Source organism: Hippocampus zosterae, chromosome 11 (assembly GCF_025434085.1).
Source record: "Hippocampus zosterae strain Florida chromosome 11, ASM2543408v3, whole genome shotgun sequence".
In the NCBI taxonomy this organism is placed as follows: Eukaryota; Metazoa; Chordata; class Actinopteri; order Syngnathiformes; family Syngnathidae; genus Hippocampus; species Hippocampus zosterae.
The window spans coordinates 2195384-2219729 of NC_067461.1; the positions used below are offsets into that span (position 1 = coordinate 2195384).

Here is a 24346-nt window from a genome sequence, read left to right on the forward strand (position 1 = left end):
TCTTCTCATATTAAAATTAAAATTGCCCAAAGAAAAATATTATAATAAAACTATAACATGCGCATTCAACATGTTTTTTCTAATTATTTTTAAAAAATGTTGAAGAAATTCATTGCAAATAATGCAGGAAGAATATTCGGGGGGAAAACCCTAATTTATCATGGATTATATCATTTGTCAATATTTTATTAATGTATTTTGTTTATCTTCTAGTTATTGCAGTAAACAATTTCTGAATACATTTATTGGAAATTATACAAATAAAAATATTTCTACAATTAACGATTTTATTCGCCACATAAAATAGGCAGTGTACATGACACTCCAGTGTATAAAAAAGTGGAGACAAGAGTAAATAATAATCCAAATATCATCACTTCTATATGTGCATCAAATAATTCACTTTCAACAAATTATTTTATTCAAACATGAACTGGCAGAATGACCTTATTAAGGGAAAATAATATTGAAGATTATTTACAGCCGCTTTTCTCGTCATTCTGGAACCCTTTTCATTTGAAAGCCCCGATGGGAAGTGACATCATGTTAGTTGCTTCACTGATTTATCATACTTTATGACGTAATCGGTATCGAGTCCTTGGCGATAGAGCACACACACACAAAAAAAAAGTTAAAACAATACACAAGTTGATATCACGTTTTAAAAATGCGCGTCTTGAGAAGGTTTTCATGTTTGGGAGACGAAATATTGTTTCCAAATAACGTAATTCTTATGCAACGCTGATGACGTGTTAATTTGAGGCGCACGTGATACCTTGTAGCGACACAAGAGGGCGCCATGACGCCATTTAAACTCCCATCTGCGTATCTGTGTGCACTACTTCCCCTTGACTAATGAATACCATACCATACATACTGTACAAGAAAGTAAACATATAATGGACTGTACCACAATTTATTACTGTTTAAATTTACTTGCTACACTTACTCTTTAGAGTTACTTGTTACAATTTCGATTACTTGTTCTGGTTTGACCCTGCCTCTCATCTGACCTCAGATGGAATATAGGCTCCAGCGGATGGAGAGATTACTTGTTACAATTAGTCATTACCGCTTACATTACTTGTAAAGTTAGGTTTTATATTTGCTTGTTTTTTAGTTACTTTTAGAGTCGTTACATTACTTGTTGTAATTTCTCATTTCTCATAATGGTTACGTGTTAGCTTTGCCAGTTGGAGGACACATGACTTCTTCAATTCAATTTACTTGCATTTGTTGAAGTTACTCATATAAAGTTGTTGGTCTTGAAGCTAACATGCTAACATGTTTGGAGGAAGGCGGGAATACGCCAACTCCACACAGTAAGGCCGCAGCCAGAGTGGAGGACAGAAACTCAGAACACCGAAGCAGACACGCAAACCGCGAGGTCGCCTCACACAAGCGCAAAGAGACAAACAAATGTCCTCAAATGGACTTAGCCCCCGTTAGCATGTCATCGCTAAATGAGCTGTCGCGCAGACCGCCGGTGATTGATGAGCAACCTCTTGGAAAGAGAGCTGCTCAGTTCACGTTACCCCGGCGGGTGTCAGCGCCGTGCAGTCAATATGCCCAGACCGCATTTATCTTGGGAAGTGACAAGTCGCCTGAGGGTGACGATTCCGGCTTTTATTTGGACGCATTTTTATTGACTACAGATCACATGGCCTGTTATGATTATTTTTGACTTTTTTATTTGTTTATTTGTGACAATGACCACTAAAGACCTTAACTTATCACAGCTAGTGCTTACATATCACAGTAATTATTTGTTTCAAGTATTTAGTGCTCAGGTACTAGCCACACTTCACAATTTTTTTTTTTTTATACGTTACAGTCACTTGTTACATTTATGATTTGGAGTTCATAAGTTACTTCGTAACATTGACGTCTGCTACTTACTGGTTGGATTGTAATTTGAATAATACTTTTACACGACTTGACTTTTTAAAAGACGACTTATTGCATTTACTGTACTCACGACAGATTGTTTCGTAGCTCAATGCCTCCAATGGGGCAAATGAAAGATGAAGAATACATGACTTGATTCTTCTGACTTTAGACGGGTGGCCTGCACGCGGGCCGCATGATTTGGCCGCATGCCAGCCACCTGCCACCATGATGTCACCAAGCTCAGCTCACCAACCTGACGTTCACGTCTCCAGTGACTGGCGTCACCACCCGGAATGTAAAGCACATCACATGCACAGGCCCGGAATGACCTTGTGACCTGCAGAAAGTCATATGCCGTGTTCACATGTCAGCGACGCCGAGCTCACAGGTTTACAGCTTGACATGCTCGTCAACAGTGACATTGCCGGGACAGCTTCCTCGAATGCGCCCTATGGAATTCTTTCACACGCACAGTGTGACGCTTGAAAGGTCCAGTCGAGGTCACGAGACCACAAGAACTCACAGATGAGGAGATGATCAATAGGGCCCTCGCGGCAGAAGCCAGAGGGCGGCCATCTTGTGTTGCCACTGTTACTGTTCCTTTTTGGATTCAGGTCAGAAGATGACGAATGGCGCGCCATTTACTCAGTTTCAGTTTGAAGGCACACTCAGTTAGATTGTTCTATATTTAGAACCAAATAAATTACACACATATTTGTGTCTATATTCATATATATTGTGTGCTCAGCCCACTCAACATCAAATCGAGGCGCGGATTTATTTGATGACATCGTGATTGAGGCGATGCCAAGTCATGTGACCCATCAAGCCACTGTAAAAACATTTAATATGTAAAGTGAAGTTTGAGGCACATACATGTACGTACACACGTCTTCATATATTATTCCTCTTAATATTATTTCTATCAAGCATAAAAATTCTTCCACATGTTTACGCGCTACAAAAATAGCTTCATTACACCCTGCAAGTGTGCATGTGTGTGTGTGTGTGTGTGTGTGCGTGCATGCTTGCGTGCGTGCGTGCGCACGTCATCCAAAGTCAATGCGCGGTCGGTACTCCAGGACCATGGGATACGTCTGCGAGGCAAGAAGACCAAAAAGATGACATCATAAAAATGATTCTAATTTCAGCAAGCCTGTCACAGCATAAATGACATCATACAACATGACATCCCAAAATACTAGTCATAGTATGCCGTAACGATCTTCTTACGTTGTCGGCCTGCAGCCTCCACCGTGTCATGTAGATGAACTCCAAGGTGTGATCTCGGCCCATGATCTCGCCGTTGCACAACACGTCCAGCTGTGACACACGCATGCGCGCACCAACACGTGTTAGCATCGTGAGCAGTGTGGCGAACGCTAATGGTAACGCTAATGACCTCGTAGGAGCTGGGCAGTTTGAGTTTGAGGCTGAGAAACTTCTTGATGGTTCCCACCGTCACACGACTGGAACAGCGAATGAATTTCTTCATCAGATCCTGAGGGACAAACACAAAATGGTGCCATGTTCAGCATACGGAGGACAAAAGCTGATTATGTAAACTGCGCATGCAGATTTAGCACCGGGTCATGTGACCTTTTAGCCAGTGTGGCTGAAAGAGTATAAACGTCTCATGGCTAGATTTGAGTTTCGTTAGCCATGACGTCACGTTCCACCTGTTTTGCCGCTATGTGCGCTGCGCATGCATGCACCCGGCAGATATGTCGAAGCCCAAATAACACACGTGTACCGCGTGATTGTACAAAATGCATACGTGGCAAGGCCTTGCAAGTATGAAGGCATCCAGTACCGTGACGCTGGTCTCGCTAGCCTGGCCCGTGTTGCGCAAACAGTCCAGACAGATGGCGATCTGAGGGTCACTCCTGTGGTAGTCGTCATCACCGGCACCGATGGTGTCAGGAAGCCCCGCCCCCAATGCATCAACTGCGGTCCAAGAACAAACAAAACATCAACACTACTCTACTTCCTGTTTCTACCACATGACAAGTGGTTAGCATCTTTAGCATGCATCTCCATCGTAACATTGTTGTCGTCATCCTCCTCTTCCTCACCTGGGAGCTTCTCACTGCGCTGGTTTTTCCTCCAGAACTCCAGCTCTCGCTCCTCCTCCTCTGGACAACACAAATGACGTCAGCTGCGTCAGCGTCAACATCGACGTCGCCATGAGGCCGCCATCAAGTGCAGCACTTACGCTCTCGGAGACCCGGAACCAATTTGTAGATGATCTCCTCCAGAGTGTTGTCCAACCTGGAAGTGCCGACACGCGATGCCGCACGTAAGAGCAGGTGAGCGTTAAGGAGGGTGGGCGGCAAATGTGAGAGGAGAAGAAGAGGATGTTAAATGAGTACAAACAGGAAGTATGGGGAGAAAACAGGAAGTGAGATGAAAAAGTCAGGAAATGCAACAAAGGGAAGTCATGTCAGATGGAAAAGGAAGTCTGGTGAGAAGGACGGGAAGTAAGATAAGATGAAAAGACAGGAAGTTGGATGAGAAGAAGCAGGAAGTGTGGCGGTCTGACCTGAGCATCTCCAGGGGGTTTGTCTCGTGGACCTGGATGCCACATTTGGGACAGTCGTTGCTCTCCTCAAAGTGCTGCACGATGCAACTCTTACAAACTGAGGACACACCAACGCACATTCAGGTAATCCGTACCAAGCTTAGCTCAAGGAGCGCGCGTGTCGACTTACAGGTATGCAGGCATTCGGTGACGGTGGTGGGCTTGATGAGATAACCTCCGCAAAGGTAGCAAGTGATGAAATGGTTGAAGTCTCGCACTCGATGAGTCCTTCCGCCGGCGGCCATGTTGGAAAGGGTTTTCTGGCACAGCCTCGGATCGATGTTAGTGAAGGTCAGAGGTCGACTGGGTGAAGTCCTGCTCCATGTTAGCGAGTCACGACTGCATTAACCGTCCTCGTGCAGCCTCGGGAAATTGCCGGCAGAAACTCTGACAAAAGCGTCCGACGACTGGTCTCGTTTTCCTCCCCTGAATGTTCGCAAGTCGCATGGTCACTCCATGAAGGTCGCCCCTTCTTCATCACACAAACCGCTGCAACCACACCAGACACACAAACACAAAAACACACAAGAGACGTAGGATGTCCCACTCACATTTTTGAAGGAAGTGTACCACTTACTAATAGTTAATGTACATCTGCATATGTGCTACAAAAAATGCTCCGGGTATTTCCTGATGCAGTACTCTATGCTACTCAATTGCTTGCTTACAACAGTGTACAATGTTGCAAAATACTGCATTGAGCAAACAAAAGCTGAACATGCTTGTCAATAATGTAAGCCAATATTGGTTTTCTTTCTCACACGGTAGCTCCGCCCCCCGACATCTCAACCCGGAAGTCATCCACCTGCCAAGTGAGGATTTCGAAGACGTCATTGACAAGCGCTCAAGCCACACACGCGCACGTCCCATCACATCGTGTGTGTGTGTGTGTGCGCGCGGGCGTGTGTGTAAACGCGCATCTGTGTGTCACTCACCTTCCTCATACGTCATCATGTGCGCGTAAACGTGTGGGTGTGTGTCACGAAAACGTCGACACCACTGACGACACGCGCGCACGGTACGAACACGCACGCGTATCACGGCTCAGTCCGACGACGACGCGAGCTTACCGGAAAAGTTGGCGGCTGTGACGTCACGAACGTTTTGAACGACTCATCGAACCGAAGGAGAAGAACGGGGTGGGGGTGTGAGGCAGAAAATGACAAGGAGGGCTGTGTGGCAGTAGGCGACGTCAAGTTAAGTCCGGAAGCGAGGAGAAGTCAACGAAAATAAATAAATAAATAAATAACTCACCTCTCCGATTGTCAAGCTCGTTTTCTCGCCGCTTCCTGCCTCAAACCGGATGCTCGCTCGCGTCCCTCCCGCCGTTGTCGTCGCGCTCTGACTGGGACACACAAGACGGAACTTGGAGGCTCCAATCGGCTCCACTCGGCTCGGCAAATGTCGGGTCGAGAGCCGCTGTGGGCGGGAAAAGCCACCGGGATGCGGAAGTTAATTATTTCCCACACGTAAACAACACTTGCTCGCACTGTCACACGCGCACACGTTCCTTTTCTTTTATTTATTATTTTTTAATCAGACACGCTCACAGACCGAAATAACGTTGGTGAAAAAAACAAACGTAATAAAAATAATTAAAACAGTATAAATATTGTTTTAGTTACCACTTGTTTGCTTGGTGGTGCTATCACAGATCACGTGACTTAACAGTGCTCAGATACTAACCCCCGGGACCCGATGACGTCACTCCACTTTCCTATGACAATACAAATCTACATACAATCTTTGTTTGAGTGTCAAAGGTCATGTATATGTATTTATTTTGCACATAAACTTTTATGGTTATGTCTTTTCTGTTAAATCTTGGTCAAATAATTTATTTGACAAGCATGACATTTAACGGGAGGTCATATTAATGAGACTAAAACAGAGTCGAAAAAAAATTAGCCGTGCCAGTGAGCATGCTAGGCTACACAACACAGCTCACATTGCCCATGTCCGTGTGTTGAAATTTGCCGTGGATGTCAGCAGCTGTCGTGCATGTCGTCATGATGTGGGAATGTGGTTGGAATGTTGGAGCCATCATGTTTTCCTCCGCCCTTCCGTCTCCCTGTTGTAATCCTTCCCTTCTTGATATGACTTGACCTTGCCACATTTGGACTGATATCTACTTATAACCAGGGTACTGTATGTGTTGTGTCATACTGTATTTAGAGTATTTAGTGGCACACAAAGACAGCGCTCTCACGACCTCCCCCCCCACCCCTCCCCCGTGAGAAGCGATAATGTCTCCTTCACTTGGTTGGCCATGAAGACCCTCTGCAAATTGCAAAGCCATTTGACCTCACTGCCCCTCTGGAGGCATAATATGAGCTCATAGAATTTCGTTCTCTCTATTTTGGAAAAATTTAATGTTATTGTTGTGCCATTATGCCTTTTCACCGTGACAAAAAGTATCATAGTTTCTGTAATGGTTATGATTTTGTTTCTGGAAAAAAAAAAAAACACCTGAAAAATGTCAATTGTTATGGGAACATCATGGACCCCCCCCCCCCACCCCCACCCCTCTGAAAATAGGCAACGCTTAATTCATACGGCATTTAGATATGAGACGAGGGCTTGGTGAAAGAATAATAAAGGAGTCCTTGTAAAAATGTCTCCCCGTGTAACCCTTAGATTAGGAGCAACATAGTGACCCAAGGAACTTGATGTCAGCCCCCCCGCCGACCCTGGAAGCGACCCACCACCCACTTCACCCATCTGCGTTCCATTCGCGGAGACCCTTCCAGGTCAGAATGAGCTCGCCCTCCCAGCCACCAACAGTTTGTGGCAGCTGCCCTCAGCGCCACGGCTCCCCTTTCATACATCCAGTCAGCGAGCTTGTGTCGTGGTGCGTCGGATAGGATGATGTTCCTTCCCTTCAAGAGTACATTGCAATACTTTGGACTAATTTGATTTTTCAAAATCAAGTCCAGTTTGTGGCGGCCCGGTAGGCCAGTGGTTAGCACGTCGGCTTCACAGTGCAGAAGTACCGGGTTCGATTCCACCTCCGGCCTCCCTGTGTGGAGTTTGCATGTTCTCCCTGGGCCTGCGTGGGTTTTCTCCGGGTGCTCCGGTTTCCTCCCACATTCCAAAAACAGGCTGATTGAACACTCTAAATTGTCCCTAGGTGTGAGTGTGAGCGTGGATGGTTGTTTGTCTCTGTGTGCCCTGCGATTGGCTGGCAACCGATTCAGGGTGTCCCCCGCCTACTGCCCGGAGACAGCTGGGATAGGCTCCGGCACCCCCCGCGACCCTAGTGAGGATCAAGCGGCTCGGAAGATGAATGAATCAATGAAGTCCAGTTTGTATCTGTCAGAAACAACAGCGGAAGACGGCGGTGATTGAAAGCGACCGCATGAATTTGAATTCCCCCCTCTGGCCCCAGCGCAAAGCCAAGAAACAGTACAAGGGACTCAGCTCCTCTCACGACGAGTCCTTTTTTTTTTTTTTTTGTCCGTGAACCCGAGGCCCGCTCCCTTAGAGGCATCCTACCTCCGTTGACCTTTTCGGCACCAAGGTCATGAGCCTCGGGTCTGCCAGTGGCTCCCCAGCCCAGGCTTGGTCTCCATTTCAAGAGATTTGTCTTTTAGAGTAAAAATAGTCTTTCACAGACTTTTTTTTTCTGTCACACTAAAAGCACCCAACCTGGCAAAAAAAAAAAGAGGATAAAAAACATTGCTTTGTGAGCAAAAAGCAGAAAAAAATGAGCTATATATAAAGCAGTGACTGTTGCTCTGATTTTTTTTTAACCTGATATTTTGTAGCACCTCAAAATATAAAACAACTAAAAAAAACGATTACCGGCCCATTTATTAAAAATGGGATTTATTTTGCAGGGTTTGCATTTTTGTGACGACATTGCTCATGTGTTTTGTTGATAGCATAAATCTGCCGAGGACTAAAAACACTCAGCGGGAGTCCGTTTTGCTCCAACAGGAAGTGATGATGTCCGTGTTTATTTTAGGGTGTGCACGTGAGGCGGTTTGGAAGAAGGGGGGAGGATGAGCAAGTTGGATGACGGACGCGCAGCGACATTGACTGTGACCTCATTCTCGCATACTCACAAAAGTGCGCACCCCCCAAAACACACTCGCACCTGCTTTCCTCCAGGCCGATGATTTTTCATTGAAAGCAATCTGACGAGAAAAGTGGACTGAGGTCAAGCACCACAAAGTAACCCTTCGCTTTAGGATTCAGGTCCTTTGAGCCCCCCCTGCTCGTTTTCCAGGTCTTGGACTTTGAACAGGAGGTAGTTCGATGCAAATAAATTGTTCCCAGCATCCCACCTTCCAAGATGAAGAGTGGATAAGCGATGCGCCCGGGACGCCAGAGAACGGCCTGCAAGGGTGGCGCTGGGGGCCCGGCCGGCTCGGACTGAAGGATTATCGCGACTAATATTAGCGCCAGGGCAGGGTTGGGGGGGGGGGGGGGGTTCAGGGGAAGAATGCCGCCGCCGCCGACGACCCTTTCCGAGGCGGCAGCCGTGTCGAATGCAAAAATGGAGTCATGGTAGCCTTTTGCAGTCATCTCACGCGACACATGTTGCACGCCGGCTTTGCGGTGTCGTGAGCGGTGCAGCTGACCTCAGACTTAAGTGATTTCACCGAGGGGGGGTGGGCGGGGGGGTTTGGGAAGCAGTGGCACACATCAAGCTGGATTCATTGATGTCTGTTTTGAAAACCAAGAAAGAACGCTTCGTGCATCATGAGCTGTCCTTGTCTTCGGTCAGCGATGACTTGAGACATGATGCCCCCCCCCCCCACCCCGCGATTGCATTTGACATGTACGACTCGTATGATGACCATTCCGCATGCAGGCTCTGCTCTCACTTTGCGGAATTGTTGGTCGGCTAGCTTGCTGTGAGTTTTCACATGTACACGCATGTGAACACGTCGCTAGACTTTCACCTTCTATTTGCGTCCGAAGGTCGCAGCTGCTCAGCGTGCGAATGTCCACGGCGGGCGAACGCTGTCCGCACGGTCCAAAACGGAAGCGAGGATTTGCTGTCGGTCACTTTCAAATCCCGGACGAGTCTTAGCGTGTCGTGCTGGGCTGACAAGCACACAAAAACAAGTGCACAAAACACACACACAAAGTTCTGCTGCTTGACAGGAAGTCATCCTTCGGTCCCGATTCAAATTTTCACTTTTGACAATGAGCAAAGGGAAATGAAGCCCACTTGAATTGGCTTTCCGCGAGGACACTTAGAAGTTGCAATGAAACTGTCCGCCCAGTTGCCATTCGCTCGGCATCAAAAGCCATCCGACGGGGCCGACGGTGCCGACCTGTCGGCTGATGATTGATTGGCTGCCGGCGGCCGGCGGACTATTTCTTCCTCCCTGTCGCCGATGACGCCATCGCATTGCACAGGTCACATGTGTGGAGGCCAAAGATGACTCACCTCACACAAATCAACAAAGAGGAACTTTCCAGGAACTTTTGTCTGTCGGTCTGTCCGTCCGTCTCGCTGTCTGCCATATGAAGGGGTGTGCATCTCTCCAATCAAGGACCATTTGCTCTCGATCTCGATACACGGGCTGCGATATGACACGTGAATGAGCTTGTGGCCCTCCTTTCAAGAAATACCACTCCGATGAAAGACCTTTCAGTATGCATCTTAATCTAGTTTGTGCAAGGTGCAACCATCTTGGTGGCAAGGCGGCTGACTGGCTAGCACGACCTTCCTGTCGGGAGTTTGCATGGTCTTCAAGTACTCCAGTGTCCTCTCCCACGTTTCAAAAACACACATGGCAGGCTATTGGAACACTCCAGATCACAGGTGTGAAACACAAGGCCCGGGGCCAGATCCGGCCCCCCCCCCCCACACATCATTTTATGGCGCCTGCGAAAGCAAATCAAAAATGTCAACTTTCATGATGCTTTGTTAAAATCTCAACCAAAATTTCTAATTCCCATTTGTAATAAATAAGAGTGATATTGTAAGCATGTTGTTGTTACGAAACCCCTTATTATACTCAATTAAACAACAGGTGAATACCCGTTATTCTTGACTTCTTTATATGGTTTCAGTCCAACGGAAACTGTAACAAAAAAAATGAGGTTGGCACCCTTGCTCTAGAATGATTATCCCTAGGTGTGGCTGGAATGTAAATGGTTGATCGTCTATGTGTGCCCTGGCTTGGCTGGCGACCAGTTTAGGGTGTACATCGCCTGCTGACTGTAGACGACTGGGATAGGCTACAGCAAGCCCACAACCATCTTGAAGAGATGCGGTTCTGGGATCTATATATATATATGCGCACACACACACACACACACACACACACACTCACACACACGCACCGAATGATCGATCATAGTCTGGCGCTGCCTTTGGAGCCATTGCAGTTTTCTCTCCATCAAGTTAGAATATGTTATCAAGTGAATGGCTTCCATTTGAGGGTATCGTGGATCCACATGCACAGACGCAGACATATTATGAGATATCTTGTGGCCTGGAGGAGGATTTTCTTACAGAGTGAGACCTCAGGCTGGCATGCGCTGGGTGTGTCTGTTGTGTCGGTTTGGTGGGGGGGTTGGGGGGTGGGAGGGGCAGGGGACGACTAGCTGGGTGGCAGCTATAAGAGAGAGACACATCACACCAAGAACATACCGTCGGGCACAACATGGGGCTACACAGCGTCCAGGAAATGGTCAGTGTGTTCATAAGTGTGTGTGTGATAGAGAGAGAGAAAGACATAAGCATTAGTGAGACTTTTCTTCCGAATTCCAGGTGAGTGGTAAGAGGTCAGAGGTCAGCGAGGGCCGTTTCCACGATGGCCAGTATGAGTACAAAACGCCGGTCAGTGGGAAGGAGCGAGATGATGGAGGCGACCGCCGCTCACGCTGCCAGCTGTTGTCCGGCGACTCGTCGGAAGACGACAGCGGCGGCGAGCACGACGAGGTCAGCGCGGTGGCCCTCAACGTGAGTATGCGCCCACGCTGTTACCATGACAACGCACCACTTTTGTGGATATCTGCCCTTCGCAATGGCTGACGACCAGTCCACTGTTCATCTGTCAGTCTGTTGTGTGTCTTGTGCGAGCGGTGACAGTGGATTTTGATTGCTTTTGAGTGGGGCTGTTTGAGACAACGTGACAATATTGTTTGATGTCGTTGTGGCACCCCCTTCAGGCACACTATGGTACTTCCTATGTTTTTATGATTTTATGTCCTGTTTTTATACATCTCGTTTACTAATTTTAACATTGTATTTTCTTATTGTCTGTACAGTGTCCTTGGGTGGTATGAAAGGCGCTGTAAAATAAAATGCATTATTATTATTATTACTACTTCATGTGACAAGAGCACATCGCCACAAAAAGCCAATTATTGATGGACATTAAAAAAATAATCCGATAAGATCATCTAATGCTGCTCTTGCTAATGCTATGCTACTATCATTTTACAGCAATAAATCCGATGCCAATGCTCGACGATGCCGATACCAATCCTTATGCAAATATTATGCGAGTGCTAATGTCATGTCAAATCAAAGCTAATAATATCTGTTAACGGTTTGAAAAAATATCGATACGCTCATGATTGATAGCCCTACATTAAAGGCGCTGCAATGTTCAATGCTAATACTCATTCAGTGCTAATCTTGATGAAATATGAAGTCATTTCAATACAATTTTACACTATTGTTACATTAATGCTAACATTGCGCTAATAATAATGCTACACTCGATTTGCTAATCTGAATGCTAATTCTATGAGTGTTATGCTAATATGTATTTGTTTGTTTCTTGCTTTATAAATACTCTGATGTCGGCAAGTGAGAATCTATTGCTGAATTGCCTTACCCAGATAAATTAAACCTGAAAACAAAAAATGTCGAAATTATTCTTACGTGGAAGAATAATGTGGCTGCGTTGCAGTTGGACAAGTGCGGACGTCTGCGTCTGGAGACGGTGGATGACCTGTTCAACATCCTTCAGCTGAGGAAGAAGAGGCGGCAGAGGAAGGCCTCCATCTTCAGGAAGAAGTCGGCGCCGTCCACTGAAATGCTGGTGAGACAAATTTTGCCCCCCCCCCCTCGCAAGTGAAGAGGAGCGAGGCGCTCCGCCGCCACTGCCGGCGTGCGCGCGTGACGCCATCTCGATGCCTTTCAGCCCGACACGGTGGAGGCGCCGCTCTTCTTCGCCGCTGCTGTGGAGAACAAGATGGCTGTCGTGCACAAGTACCTGAACGAGGAAGGAAACCCCGACGCCGTCGACCATGTGAGTTTTGCCACCCCCGCCATTCCTGGCGACATTTCTTGACTGGCCACTGAGCGATGACATTGTGTTTGTGCTCAGTTCCAGAGGACCGCCCTTCACATGGCCTCCTTCAAAGGTCACGTGGAGATCATGACTGCGCTGCTGGACGCCGGCGCCGCCATCGAAAGGCAGGACAAAGTGAGACCGGCGGCCATTGATAACTATGCAATACCACGGGAAGGAAATGCCGATCACTTACGGGGTCATGTGTGTGTGTGTGTGTGTGTGTGTGTGTGTGTGTGTGTGTGTGTGTGTGTGTGTGTGTGTGTGTGTGTGTGTGTGTGCGCATTTGTGTGCGACCGGCTGCGCGTGTGTCAGCTGGAGTCGACGGCAGTCCACTGGGCCTGCAGAGGCGGAAGCCTTCCCGCCCTTCAACTCCTCCTGCAGCGCGGCGCCAAGATCAGCGCCAGAGACAAGGTGACCCTCTCACCTCTTGACCTTTACACAGAATTTGCTTTCAGGCTAGCAAATGACGCGCCAACAAACACATTTAAAACTCATTCGGCACCAGCCGAGTCTAGACCGAGTCTGAAAAGACGTTTAAAAACGTCTTTGGGAGTGAATGAGTTCATAAATGAGGTTGACAAACAAGTGTATGTCGTTTTTTTTAAAATGAGCATGTAGGAAAATATAACGCCCCCTATGGATCAAAAGCCACATCTAGGGACAAGCAAGCTGACAGAAGTCCCATTTCTGTTGCCCCATGCATTTCATTCATTCATTCATTCATTCATCTTCCGAGCCGCTTGATCCTCACTAGGGTCGCGGGGGGTGCCGGAGCCTATCCCAGCTGTCTTCGGGCAGTAGGCGGGGGACACCCTGAATCGGTTGCTAGCCAATCACAGGGCACACAGAAACGAACAACCATTCGCACTCACACTCACACCTACGGACAATTTAGAGCGTCCAATCAGCCATGTTTTTGGAATGTGGGAGGAAACCGGAGCACCCGGAGAAAACCCACACAGGCCCGGGGAGAACATGCAAACTCCACACAGGGAGGCCGGAGCTGGAATCGAACCCGGTACCTCTGCACTGTGAAGCCGACGTGCTAACCACTGGACTACCGGGCCGGCCCATGCATTTCAGATACTGTCAAAGTACAAACAAACCCCCCCCAAAAAAAGTCCAAGGGCCATTTTGAGGATTTGCGGTACTCTCTACGGGAGGCTGCTTTACTGCATCAAAAATGGCAGACAGTTGTTGTTGTTGTTCAGTCCGTCGCCATCGGAAGCTTCTAGTAAAAGTCTCTTTTGCTCTGTCTTGCGCAGCTGCACAGTTGCCCTCTGCACGTGGCCGTTAGGACGGGACACGTCGAGTGTGCCGAGTACCTCATCCACTGCGGCGCGGACATCAACGCCAAAGACAGGGTGAGCCCACGCGCAACCGCGGAAAAATTCTAGTCCTGAGTGAATGTATAAGTTCTTTGTATTAGTCCTGAGAGAAGGTTCTAGTTTCGGGTTCCGTTTTGTGGTGACCGTGGTGGTCTTTTTTTTTTGGGGTTAGGACGGTGACACTTGCATGCACGACGCGGTGAGGATCAACCGCTTCAAGATGATCAAGCTGCTCATGATGTACGGCGCCAGTCTCAACGTCAAGAACTGCGTCAGTACAAGCGCACACCTCACGTCCTCACACGCGCGTCCTCGGATCTTTGCCCTCGTATCCTCACACGGGACGCATGTCCGCATCGCAGATGTCCGTAAATGGGTCGCACCTGTCCTTGTGTGACGGGGTTCACAACTATGATGGTCTCGAGCTCCACGTCGCTGCCGCTTCAAGAATACCAGACACTAGGATGTGGCTTTTCCCTTTTTTTTTTATTGTCTGCAACATAGTATGGCAAGATAGGTGAAGCCACGGGGCTTTTCAGTCTAGAAAATAACATGTGACTTCCCTGGTAGCTCTGCCTGAACTAAACATCATCCACAAGAAGCTAAATGCACAACAAATCGAAATATACAACATAGGTGATCGTATATTAACTATTTACAAAGAAAAAGAAAAAAAAACACTTTCACTGGTATCTACGTGATGCCACTGAACGCATCACACGCAGCAGAACGGCTGCACAATGCACAGTAATGGCGGCCGCGACGAACCGCGCGGGTAAACGCCAGCCACACTAATAGTCAAATGAAAAAACAACACGAAAAACTATGTAGAGTACAATCAAAAGGAAAGAAGCATTACCTGCAACACAGTATGGCAAGATAGGTGAAGTCACGGGGCTTTTCAGTCTAGAAAATAACTGCGCAACAAAAAAAAACACCTGTTAACTCAATGGATAAAAACTTTCATTCGACAAAACTTAAATGAAATGACGACACAAAAAAACAATGTGGACTCGGAACAAATCCGGGAACTAATTAAATACACAGCGGCGTAGAAAAAGGGAAAACAAAGTGAAATATTGTAATTGAACTAGAAATGAATCCGGACCGTCAATGAAACCTGACTTACCCTGTGACTTCCCTGGTAGCTCTGCCTGAACTACGGCGGGAAGCTGGTGCCATACCGTGCGCTGTTGCGTCACTTCCGTCATAATTTAATAAACGCAATAATTCACTCCGTTACACTTGGACGTATCACATGGCCACATACATGAGCGGCCTCACGCTGACGTGCCCTTGTGCGCAACAGGATGGGAAGACGCCGATGGAGACGCTGTACGCGTGGCAGAACGGCGCCAAGAGCCTCCTGTTCAACTTCAGCGAGGAGAGGGCGGAGCTTAACGAGAAGATTATGTGACACCGGTGATGTGGGTCACATGTTTTCGGGGTCTACTCCCTATGGCTGATTGTTGACGTTGCTACTTCGACGTCAACATTGTGAAAAAGCGACGGCGCGACACGACGCTCAAATGTTGCTGGACGACATTTGGGAGTTTTTCTTCGCGTCGGCGACGCTTCCTCAATTTTGTTTTTATCCTTTTTTTCTTATCTTCCTCTTGTCGATGATAGACGGCCGGTGACAGCTTGTACTCACTTTATTGATGTTTTCATCAAATTGGAACGACCCTGTGTCCCCTGATGATGACATCACAGGCGGACATCTTAGTTAGCGGCATTAGCATGTTTTCTTTCTCGTTTTTCTATTATTTATCTGATTACAATGATGGATGGGAGACAGATGAGATGATAAGGATGTCGAGTACGTAGAAACATTTTGGAAATGTTTTTGAACAGGCAGGGATTGGACAACGGGCGACTATTTATTTATTTTCAAGTCATTTGTCGAAGTAAATAAGTGGTTTATTTATTTAATATAATAAAGACGATCAAAACTGTTTGCTTGCATTCAGTTGAACACTTAGTTTTCTGAACTGAAAATAAAACGACATTGAATTATTATTTTATGATTAAAATAACCAATTAGACATATTTTACTTTCTTGCCAAAAAAAAAAAAGATGACTGTCACCTCATTTGAAATGTGGCAAAAAAGTAGCTCCTGCTGGGTACATATCTGCAATCATTGCTGACTTTATTTAACAATTTTAAAATGACACAGAATGTCATTGTTCCCAAATTTACTCTTCTTGATGTTTTACATCCGCATTTCAATAAAGACAGAAAAATGGAATCTATGAATAGGGGAGCTGGATTGCCTGTTTAAAAAACGGCACAAAAGTTTGCCTGATCGATGTGGAAAGCGTGCGGCCCCTGATGATGACATCACAGGCCGATGTCGCGCTACTAAGAAAGGTTAGCATGGTTTCCTGATTTGATCTCTGCTTGACAAATGGACGTGAGACGTTGGGAGCAAGTTGCAAAGGCGCAGTGTGTGTTCGTGAATGTTGTCAATAAAGTAATAAATAAATTGCAAGCATTTCCTGATTATTGACTTATCGGTTAGCATCAATGGCACCGCAAGGTGTCGTGTGTGTGTGTGTGTTGGCAATAAAGTCAATTTACGGTCATTTGGAGCGCTTGCAGTCTGCTGACTCAGCGGCCAGTGGCCAACATGGGTCCGTCAACGTCGGGGTTGTTCTCCGCGCACGCGGGGTCCTGGGTGAGTGTGGGGGTGGGCTTCTGGAAAACGTGCAAAACGTCCCAGGCAGCAGGAAGCAGGCGGTGGCGGAAGATCCGGGACGCCAGGAAGGAGAAGAACAAGATGGAAGCCAGAGAGCAGAGCATGGCGAAGGTTTTGACTGGGAAGTGCTGCACGTAGACGCCGTCACGGTCGTCCCAAATACCGCCCGGGAAGCGCAACACGGGCGGCAGGCCCAGCAGGGGCTCACCGCTCAACACGCGGACGGCCAAGCCCGCCACGCCGCCCAGGATGGCGCCGTACGCGTTGGTGACGGGAAAGAAGACGACACAGAGCAGCTGCGGGAAAATCACGTTGTAGGCAATCTCGGCCCCCGTGATAAAGAAGAGGATCACGCTGGCCTTCAGGCGGGTCAGCGCCGTCCCGACCACGCCCACCACCACCACCGTCGCCCGGATGGCCAGCTGCAGCTCACGCTCCGACGCCTGCCAGACCACAAATTCACCGTTTCCACTTCAGTATTTTAGTTTCCAGTATCAGTATTACCCTTTCCCACACACATGATCAGCTTTCATTCCGCCTCAAAGCCCTTTCACGCTGACTTTTGCGGCTTCCGCACCTGCGGCCTGAGGATGTTTTTGTAGAGGTTGGCGGTGAAGACGGAGGCGGCAGACAGCAGGGCGGAGTCGGCCGACGACATGACGGCGGCGGCGACGCAGCCGATGCCGATGATGGACACGTACGAGGGCGTCAGGGTCTGCAGCACCAGGGGAAGAACCAGCGCCGCCTCGTCACGTTCGTAAGGGGACGGAGAACCGTATGATGTCGCGTTCCAGTCTGAGGACAAAACGTGCAGCTCAACTTCAACGGTCCATCCATCCGTTTCAACAGCGCTTAGGTGACCTAAACTGGTCACCAGTCAGTGACAGGCCACATATGGCGACAAAAAAAAAAACATCCACAGCCCTGTTTACATAGTCACTAACCCTTGTGCGCTCCAAATTAAAAAGGCCTTAAGTTACGCATTTTACAATTTTTGTAATGATGTATTTTGTGTTATAAAAACATTCTTTTTTTTTTTTCAAACACTCAAAATGTTCAGCGGCATCTGTGCTATCCATACATATATAGTTTTTATTAGTTCTTTGTGATTTTTTATTCTTTATTTTTTGCAAAAGGGAAAAAAAATTGTGTCTGGAGGTCCCAACCAAGCCCTACTAACAATCCCGACCGGACGTGTTCATGTAAAATGCATTGGTTTCAAGCCTCCTGCAAAAAGGCAAACTCATTTGCGATCCTCTGACGACACCTAAAAATTGGAATGACTTCAACCCAACAATGTGGCATGCTTACGTCTGTTCAAGCGAAAACAAAGCGATTGACGTAAAAATCGCGTGAAATGCATGTATACACATTAGGTTTATGATGCATTCAAAAATCTGAATTATAATGGGTCTCTACGGTGCAAAATATGTAAATTGTGAAGGTTAAAGTATCAAAACGTTTTTTATTATTGCTGCAATTCCTGAGAATTATCAGCCGGTGACGTCATGAAATTTAGGCGATTTTAGAACCCCTCCATAAGCCTTTGATTCAAAGACATCATTTTACATTTATCGCAAGCGGTGCACTACGAGGGCTAAATAAGACTGACACACAGCACACCCCTTTGACACTAACCTTTGCCCCTTTTACACAAACATATGAAGTGACACATACAGACCTTCCCAACTTTATACGGACAAACAGTAGAACTGATATGTGTCTCGTCGCCACGGCCCGTCTATGCATCCGAATTTTTCAAGGCGCTCTCACCCGTGGATGCCCCCACGGCCCCCAGCAGCATCGGCGGGATGCAGAACACGATGAAGACGGCGGCGGAGATGAAGCAAACGCGCTTGGCGGTGGACGGGGACGACATGGACAGCGTCCTCTGGTGGAAGGACTGATATCCCAGAGTGCCCAAAGTCTGAGAAAACAGAGGCCGCCCCCCCCCCCCCCGCGCACCCCCCACCACCATCACACGCATGCGCCCGCGCACACACACACGCACGCACACACACACGCACACACACACACACACACACACACCTCAGTCCTTGCATGCCCCGAAAAGTGGCATGTTAGTCACTCATTGCATGTGTGTGTGTGCGTGTGTGAGATTGTGTGCGTGTGTGCATGTGTGTTTGTCCCTGTGCGAGTGCCTCAACACCCTCACCCACAAGAAGAAGCTATCCACGAGGATCCATATGTTGCTGACGTTCCAGTCGCCGACCCAGGGCGCGTGCAGCGTGTTGTTCATCATCGTGGAACCGATGGGCGTCACGAGAGGATTGGACAACGCGAACGGAACGCACAGCCACTGTACGAACATACACACACGCACACGCAATGAGTGAATGAGTGGTCAGTCTGTGAGTGAGTGAGGGGGTGACGGGGTGTTTGTGACCAGGCTGAAGAAGATGAGGAGCAGCTGGACGACGTCGGTGTAGGCCACCGAGTAGAGGCCGCCCAACAGCGTGTACGTGATGGCCACGCAAGCCGAGATCCAGATGCACACGCTGAACGACATGTCCAGGACCACGCTCATGGTCACGCCTGAAAGAAAGCACGCACACACACCACGCACGATGTCACAACGGGGACACGCTGCACGTGCGCTTGGTGTGTGTGCCAGTGTGTACGTTTTTCGGTGGGTGTATGTGAGAAGGAGCGTGTGTGTTAATGTGTCTGCATTGCACAATGCAAGCTTGTGTGAGTGCATGCGCATCACCCAGGCCCGTGAGGGTGCCGGGCACCCAGAAGAGGTCGAGGAAGATCGAGATGGAGCTGAAGACGGCCGTCAGGCCTTTGCCGTACTTGCGCTGGAAGGGATCCATCATGGTGACACATTGGGTTGCGCGCATCGGCCCAGCAAACACCAGCCCGCCTGTTGGAGAGCCAACATCATCTTAGCAATCGGCCGTCGGGAAATAAAAAGCTCGCACACTTAATTTATGTGCTTGTTTCAAACTGACAATGTGTAGTTTTCAGCAAAAACCAGCAAATATTATCTGCCAAACTGCCACATGAACTGAGAGGAGTTGCGTTCACTGCCACCGTACAATGCCTGGATCTCCAATTTTTGCTCACGTGTCAAAGGAAAAAAACAGATCTCATATGATGTCTCAGACCTCAACGCCTGTTGTGAGTCACTTTTATCTCAAAGTACTACTGCATAGCCCTTTTATATTGATTAAATTAGCTAAGTGCAATAGCAATTATAATCATTATTATTACTAATAATAACATATGTGGGCGGCCCGGTAGTCCAGTGGTTAGCACGTCGGCTTCACAGTGCAGAGGTACCGGGTTCGATTCCAGCTCCGGTCTCCCTGTGTGGAGTTTGCATGTTCTCCCCGGGCCTGCGTGGGTTTTCTCCGGGTGCTCCGGTTTCCTCCCACATTCCAAAAACATGCGTGGCAGGCTGATTGAACACTCCAAATTGTCCCTAGGTGTGAGCGTGGATGGTTGTTCGTCTCTGTGTGCTCTGTGATTGGCTGGCAACCGATTCAGGGTGTCCCCCGCCTACTGCCCGAAGACAGCTGGGATAGGCTCCAGCACCCCCCGCGACCCTAGTGAGGATCAAGCGGCTCGGAAGATGAATGAATGAATGAAAATAACATATGTATAGATATCATGTGTGTGTGTGTATCTACTGTATATTTACCAATAATAAGGGATGTGCTTTCGCCCAGCGTGACAGCGGTAGCCCAGCCCACGCCCATTGAGGGTGTGTACACCATCTCGGCGAGACCCACGATTGTGCCGCCTCCGACCCACGTGGCTTCGGGAAAGAAGAACAACAAGCACATTACCTCCGCGGGGAACCCCACCCCCACCCCGCACCACACACACACACAAGCAAAAAAATTAGAAGATGGAAAGTTGCTTGGAAAGGTGCTCACCTGTCATGGTGAAGACCCCCATCAGCAGGCTGATGTTACGGTTTGCAAGCAACGACATCTCCAGAATGCTGCTCCTCTGCTTGCGCTTCAACCTCCTGGACCTGACTGACGCCCAGATCCCGATGCCGAGGACCAGTGCGTAGAAGAAGACCATGGAAATGATGCCCGGAATGTTGGCGGCCATCTTGGAATGAAAGACACCCCCCTGCAAAAATGACGTGGGAGTTTCTTCTGGTCATCCAAACTTTTGCTGCCACCAACAAATATATTCGTCAAGTTGGTGTTTTTTCAACGGAGGGTTTGGAAGAGTGTCCTGATATAGGTCAATTCAATAAAAGACGCTGCGGCTGTACCATGAAGCTCATCAAGGTGAGTACGCGACAGGATGGACAGTGCTATGAAAACGACACATCAGATTCCAACAAATGAAAAATCCAGTCCAATCTGATCTTCTGGAGCACTTGCTGGACACGATATGTCTGTCACTCTTATTGAGCTCACAAACTTCCCCACTGTCCTGTGGTGTTCCACAAGGCTCAATCCTAGGGCTTCTGCTGTTCTCACTGTATCTGCTCCATCTGAAGTTCCACTGCTATGCGGATGACTGTCAGATCTATGTCCCGCTGAGTTTTCTCATTGAGGCCACTTTTATTCTGCTGAAAGTAAATCAAGACCTGCATGCCACTAAATTTCTTGAATTTCAATGAAAAGAAGACGGAAGTGATGGTGTTTGGTTCCAGTGGCCCTTGTACGGACAAGATCAGTTCCCGGCTCCTCAGGACCTGCTCTGACCAGCTGTGTAACATTGTCCAGCACATCTTCAACCTGAGCCTGAAGTTGGGCAGAGCTCCACAGCTGTGGAAAACTTCGTGCCTGGTCCCAGTGCCCAAGACCCCCCACCCTAAGGAGCTGAACAGCTACAGACCTGTGGCGCTGACGTCTCACCTGATGAAGACGCTGGAGAGACTCATCCTCGCACACCTTGGACCCGCTGCAGTTTGCCTATCAGCCTGGCATCGGCGTGGAAGACGCCATTATCTACCTCCTCCACTCAGTGCTGTCACACTTGGAGAAGGCTGGGAGCACTGTGAGAATCATGTTCTTTGATTTCTCCAGTGCCTTCAACACCATCCAGCCCAATTTGCTGGGAGGCAAACTGCAGAACGCCGGAGTGGACCACCATCTCACAGCATGGATCATAGACTACCTCACAAATCGGCCGCAGTACGTGAGATTGCAGAGCTGTGAGTCGGACGGGCTTCTCTGCAGCACTGGAGCGCCGCAGGGGACTGTTCTGGCTCCATTCCTGTTCACCATTCCTGTTCTACACCTCGGACTTCAGACACGTCACTCAAAACTGCCACCTTCAGAAGTTCTCCGATGACTCTGCGATTGTTGGCCTCATTACAGAAGGGGACGATCGGGAGTACAGGGGACTGACAAAGGACTTTGTGGACTGGTGCCAGCAGAATCTCCTCCAGATCAACCCTCGGAAAACTAAGGAGTTGGTTGTGGATTTCTGCAGGAAAAAGTCCTCACCAGCACCGATGAACATGCAGGGTATGGACATAGAGAGGGTGACCTCCTACAAGTACCCTGGTGTTCTTCTGAACGACAAACTGGACTGGTCTACAAACATGGACACCCTGATTAGGAAAGGACAGAGCCGACTCTTCCTACTCAGGAAACTGAGGTCTTTTGGGGTTCAGGGGTCACTCCTTAAGACGTTCTATAACTCGGTGGTGGCCTCGGCCATCCATTATGGCATTGTCTGCTGGTCAGGCAGCATCTCAGCCCGGGACAGAAAGAGACTGGAGCGACTGGTCAGGAAGGCCAGTTCTGTCCTGGGTTGCTCCCTTGACACTCTGGAGGAGGTGGGCAACAGAAGGATGCTAACTAAGCTAAAAGCTATGATGGCCAGTCCCTCCCACCCCCTCCAGCCCGCCCCGACAGCACTTGGTAGCTCCTTCAGCCAGAGACTGTTGCACCCGCGCTGCAAGAAGGAGAGATACCGACGCTCGTTCCTACCGACTGCTGTCAGGCTGATGAATAAAAAATAACAATCATAATACTAATAATAATTAAATGATGTGAAGGAAAATCGTAAATAGTACTGCGATTTATCCATTTTGTGTTCATATTGCATTTAATTGAAAGATGTTTGTTGTTTTTTTCTCTTTCTCCTTTCTTCTTTCTACATACATTCTTGCTGCTGGAGGCTGTGAATTTCCCCAGTGTGGGACGAATGAAGGATATCTTATCTTATCTTATCTTACATCCCACCCTGCGGACTTGGGTCCCACGGTTCCTTATCTTATGGCAACAGTCTCCACCTTGGGTCTTAAACTGCACCGTGATTTGACATTGGACTGGTAAATTGGTGCCATTGTTCAATCCAGCTTCTTTCATTTTAAGCAGCTGGCTAAAATAAAGCCTCTCCTTTCTCAAAAGCACTTTGAAACAGTCATTCATGCCTTCGTTACATCTCGGCTGAATTACTGGAACGCACTTGATTTTGGAGTCAGCCGATCCTCCATGAAGCGTCTCCAGTTGGTCCAGAATGCTGCTGCCCGCCTTGTGACTGGTACTCGTAAAAGGGAGCACATAACTCCTACTCTGGCATCCCTTAGACTTGATATACGATATTTTCTCCATGTACAGCACTTTGTATAACAGCAGTTTTTCAGTGCTTGAGAAATCCGCCAGAGTTGAGTTGAGAATTGGAGCTATTTCCATAATTTGACTGGCAGTGGGTGTGGTCCAATGTTGAAAGTCCTTTGGATGAACATTTGCGTTGACAAATGTTAATTTTCGTTCGATATGTAGGATCAAGGAAAATCTGTCAACAGCCACACCTTTTTAAGCCGGAGGGTCACGTCGCAACTTGTGCAAACTTGATTCGCAAAAATAATGAGGTGACAGCACTCGACGCCGTCGTGTTTTGGCTCAGAGGTGGACAAAGTGAAGAAGATGCGAAGACAGTGTTCTTGACCTGTCTGCATTGCAACCTTCCAAGTGTGAGTGCCCAGAATGGTGGAAAAGTCTGCCCGAGTTCAGTAAAAATCAGAACGCGACCCGCTCTTAATGTTTCTTGATCAACATCACGGTGGAGTCGCAAGCGTCAGCTTACCTTGTGCTGCAAAAGACCGACGGCAGATGTTTGCTGCTCCCGTCTTTTTCTTCAACAAAACTCTCCACGTGGCCGAGTAGAGCCTTTAGATGAGAGCGTCTGTCCTTCGGACGTCACCTTGACTGCCTTTGAACCACGCCAAGTTTCTCCGTGCTAATTGTCGCATGTCTCCGCCCCTTGCCAGACATGCGACGCGGTGACGGGAGAAGAGCTTTTAACCCATGACCGGACCGAAAGCGCTACCTGGCCGGGAAGGCTGAGCTGGTGAGCTGCCCTGGTCTTCCATCGGCATGGTCGAGAGTCGTCACGTAGTATTCCTTACATTCCTTTGGGTGTTGTTCCGCCACCCCCCCTTGAATGTTGCATCGCTTTCACCAACTGGTATTTTCCTTCTGCTGTAATTTGAAATGCCGCTTGCTGGACGTTGTCAACGTTGGTGAATTTTGTCTGCATTGTCTTACCCCCCCCTCCACCTCCCAAAAAAATTTTGTTTTGCTCGACCTTTGTCCAGGAGACAGAGCTCGTGCTCCAAAGAGCAA

The 24346-nt window shown here is 48.1% G+C and overlaps 3 protein-coding genes and 1 long non-coding RNA gene across 5 annotated transcripts; 2 read left to right on the forward strand and 2 right to left on the reverse strand.

Moving 5' to 3' along the window:
* Nucleotides 1–2720: 2720 nt before the first annotated feature.
* Nucleotides 2721–5891, reverse strand: pcgf5b (polycomb group ring finger 5b). Of its 2 annotated transcripts, none has more exons than XM_052080769.1 (9): nucleotides 5726–5891; nucleotides 4602–4960; nucleotides 4433–4529; nucleotides 4106–4161; nucleotides 3966–4025; nucleotides 3704–3837; nucleotides 3293–3391; nucleotides 3124–3213; nucleotides 2721–2987 (listed from the first exon to the last, which is right to left on the reverse strand). In XM_052080769.1, the coding sequence occupies exons 2-9, from the start codon at nucleotides 4714–4716 to the stop codon at nucleotides 2940–2942; spliced, it is 699 nt and encodes a 232-aa protein (XP_051936729.1). In that variant the 5' UTR covers nucleotides 4717–4960; nucleotides 5726–5891; the 3' UTR covers nucleotides 2721–2939. The 2 variants fall into 2 exon arrangements, with proteins under 2 accessions (XP_051936729.1, XP_051936730.1); XM_052080770.1 differs by lacking the exon at nucleotides 5726–5891 and adding an exon at nucleotides 5542–5687.
* A 34-nt stretch (nucleotides 5892–5925) lies between these two features.
* Nucleotides 5926–8022, forward strand: LOC127610537 (uncharacterized). The gene is made up of 3 exons (XR_007964884.1): nucleotides 5926–6614; nucleotides 7109–7421; nucleotides 7791–8022. It is a non-coding gene; the product is annotated as an uncharacterized LOC127610537 (long non-coding RNA).
* Nucleotides 8023–11048: 3026 nt separating this feature from the next.
* Nucleotides 11049–16346, forward strand: LOC127610521 (ankyrin repeat domain-containing protein 1-like). Its single transcript, XM_052080762.1, has 9 exons — nucleotides 11049–11127; nucleotides 11208–11399; nucleotides 12358–12489; nucleotides 12592–12699; nucleotides 12778–12876; nucleotides 13057–13155; nucleotides 14010–14108; nucleotides 14245–14343; nucleotides 15382–16346. Exons 1-9 carry the CDS (start codon nucleotides 11101–11103, stop codon nucleotides 15487–15489), a joined length of 963 nt encoding a protein of 320 aa, XP_051936722.1. The 5' UTR covers nucleotides 11049–11100; the 3' UTR covers nucleotides 15490–16346.
* A 318-nt stretch (nucleotides 16347–16664) lies between these two features.
* On the reverse strand, nucleotides 16665–23970 carry LOC127610508 (high affinity choline transporter 1-like). Its single transcript, XM_052080726.1, has 9 exons — nucleotides 23808–23970; nucleotides 20678–20882; nucleotides 20440–20556; nucleotides 19504–19659; nucleotides 19180–19328; nucleotides 18949–19092; nucleotides 18546–18699; nucleotides 17350–17567; nucleotides 16665–17215 (listed from the first exon to the last, which is right to left on the reverse strand). Exons 2-9 carry the CDS (start codon nucleotides 20859–20861, stop codon nucleotides 16685–16687), a joined length of 1653 nt encoding a protein of 550 aa, XP_051936686.1. The 5' UTR covers nucleotides 20862–20882; nucleotides 23808–23970; the 3' UTR covers nucleotides 16665–16684.
* Nucleotides 23971–24346: the final 376 nt, after the last annotated feature.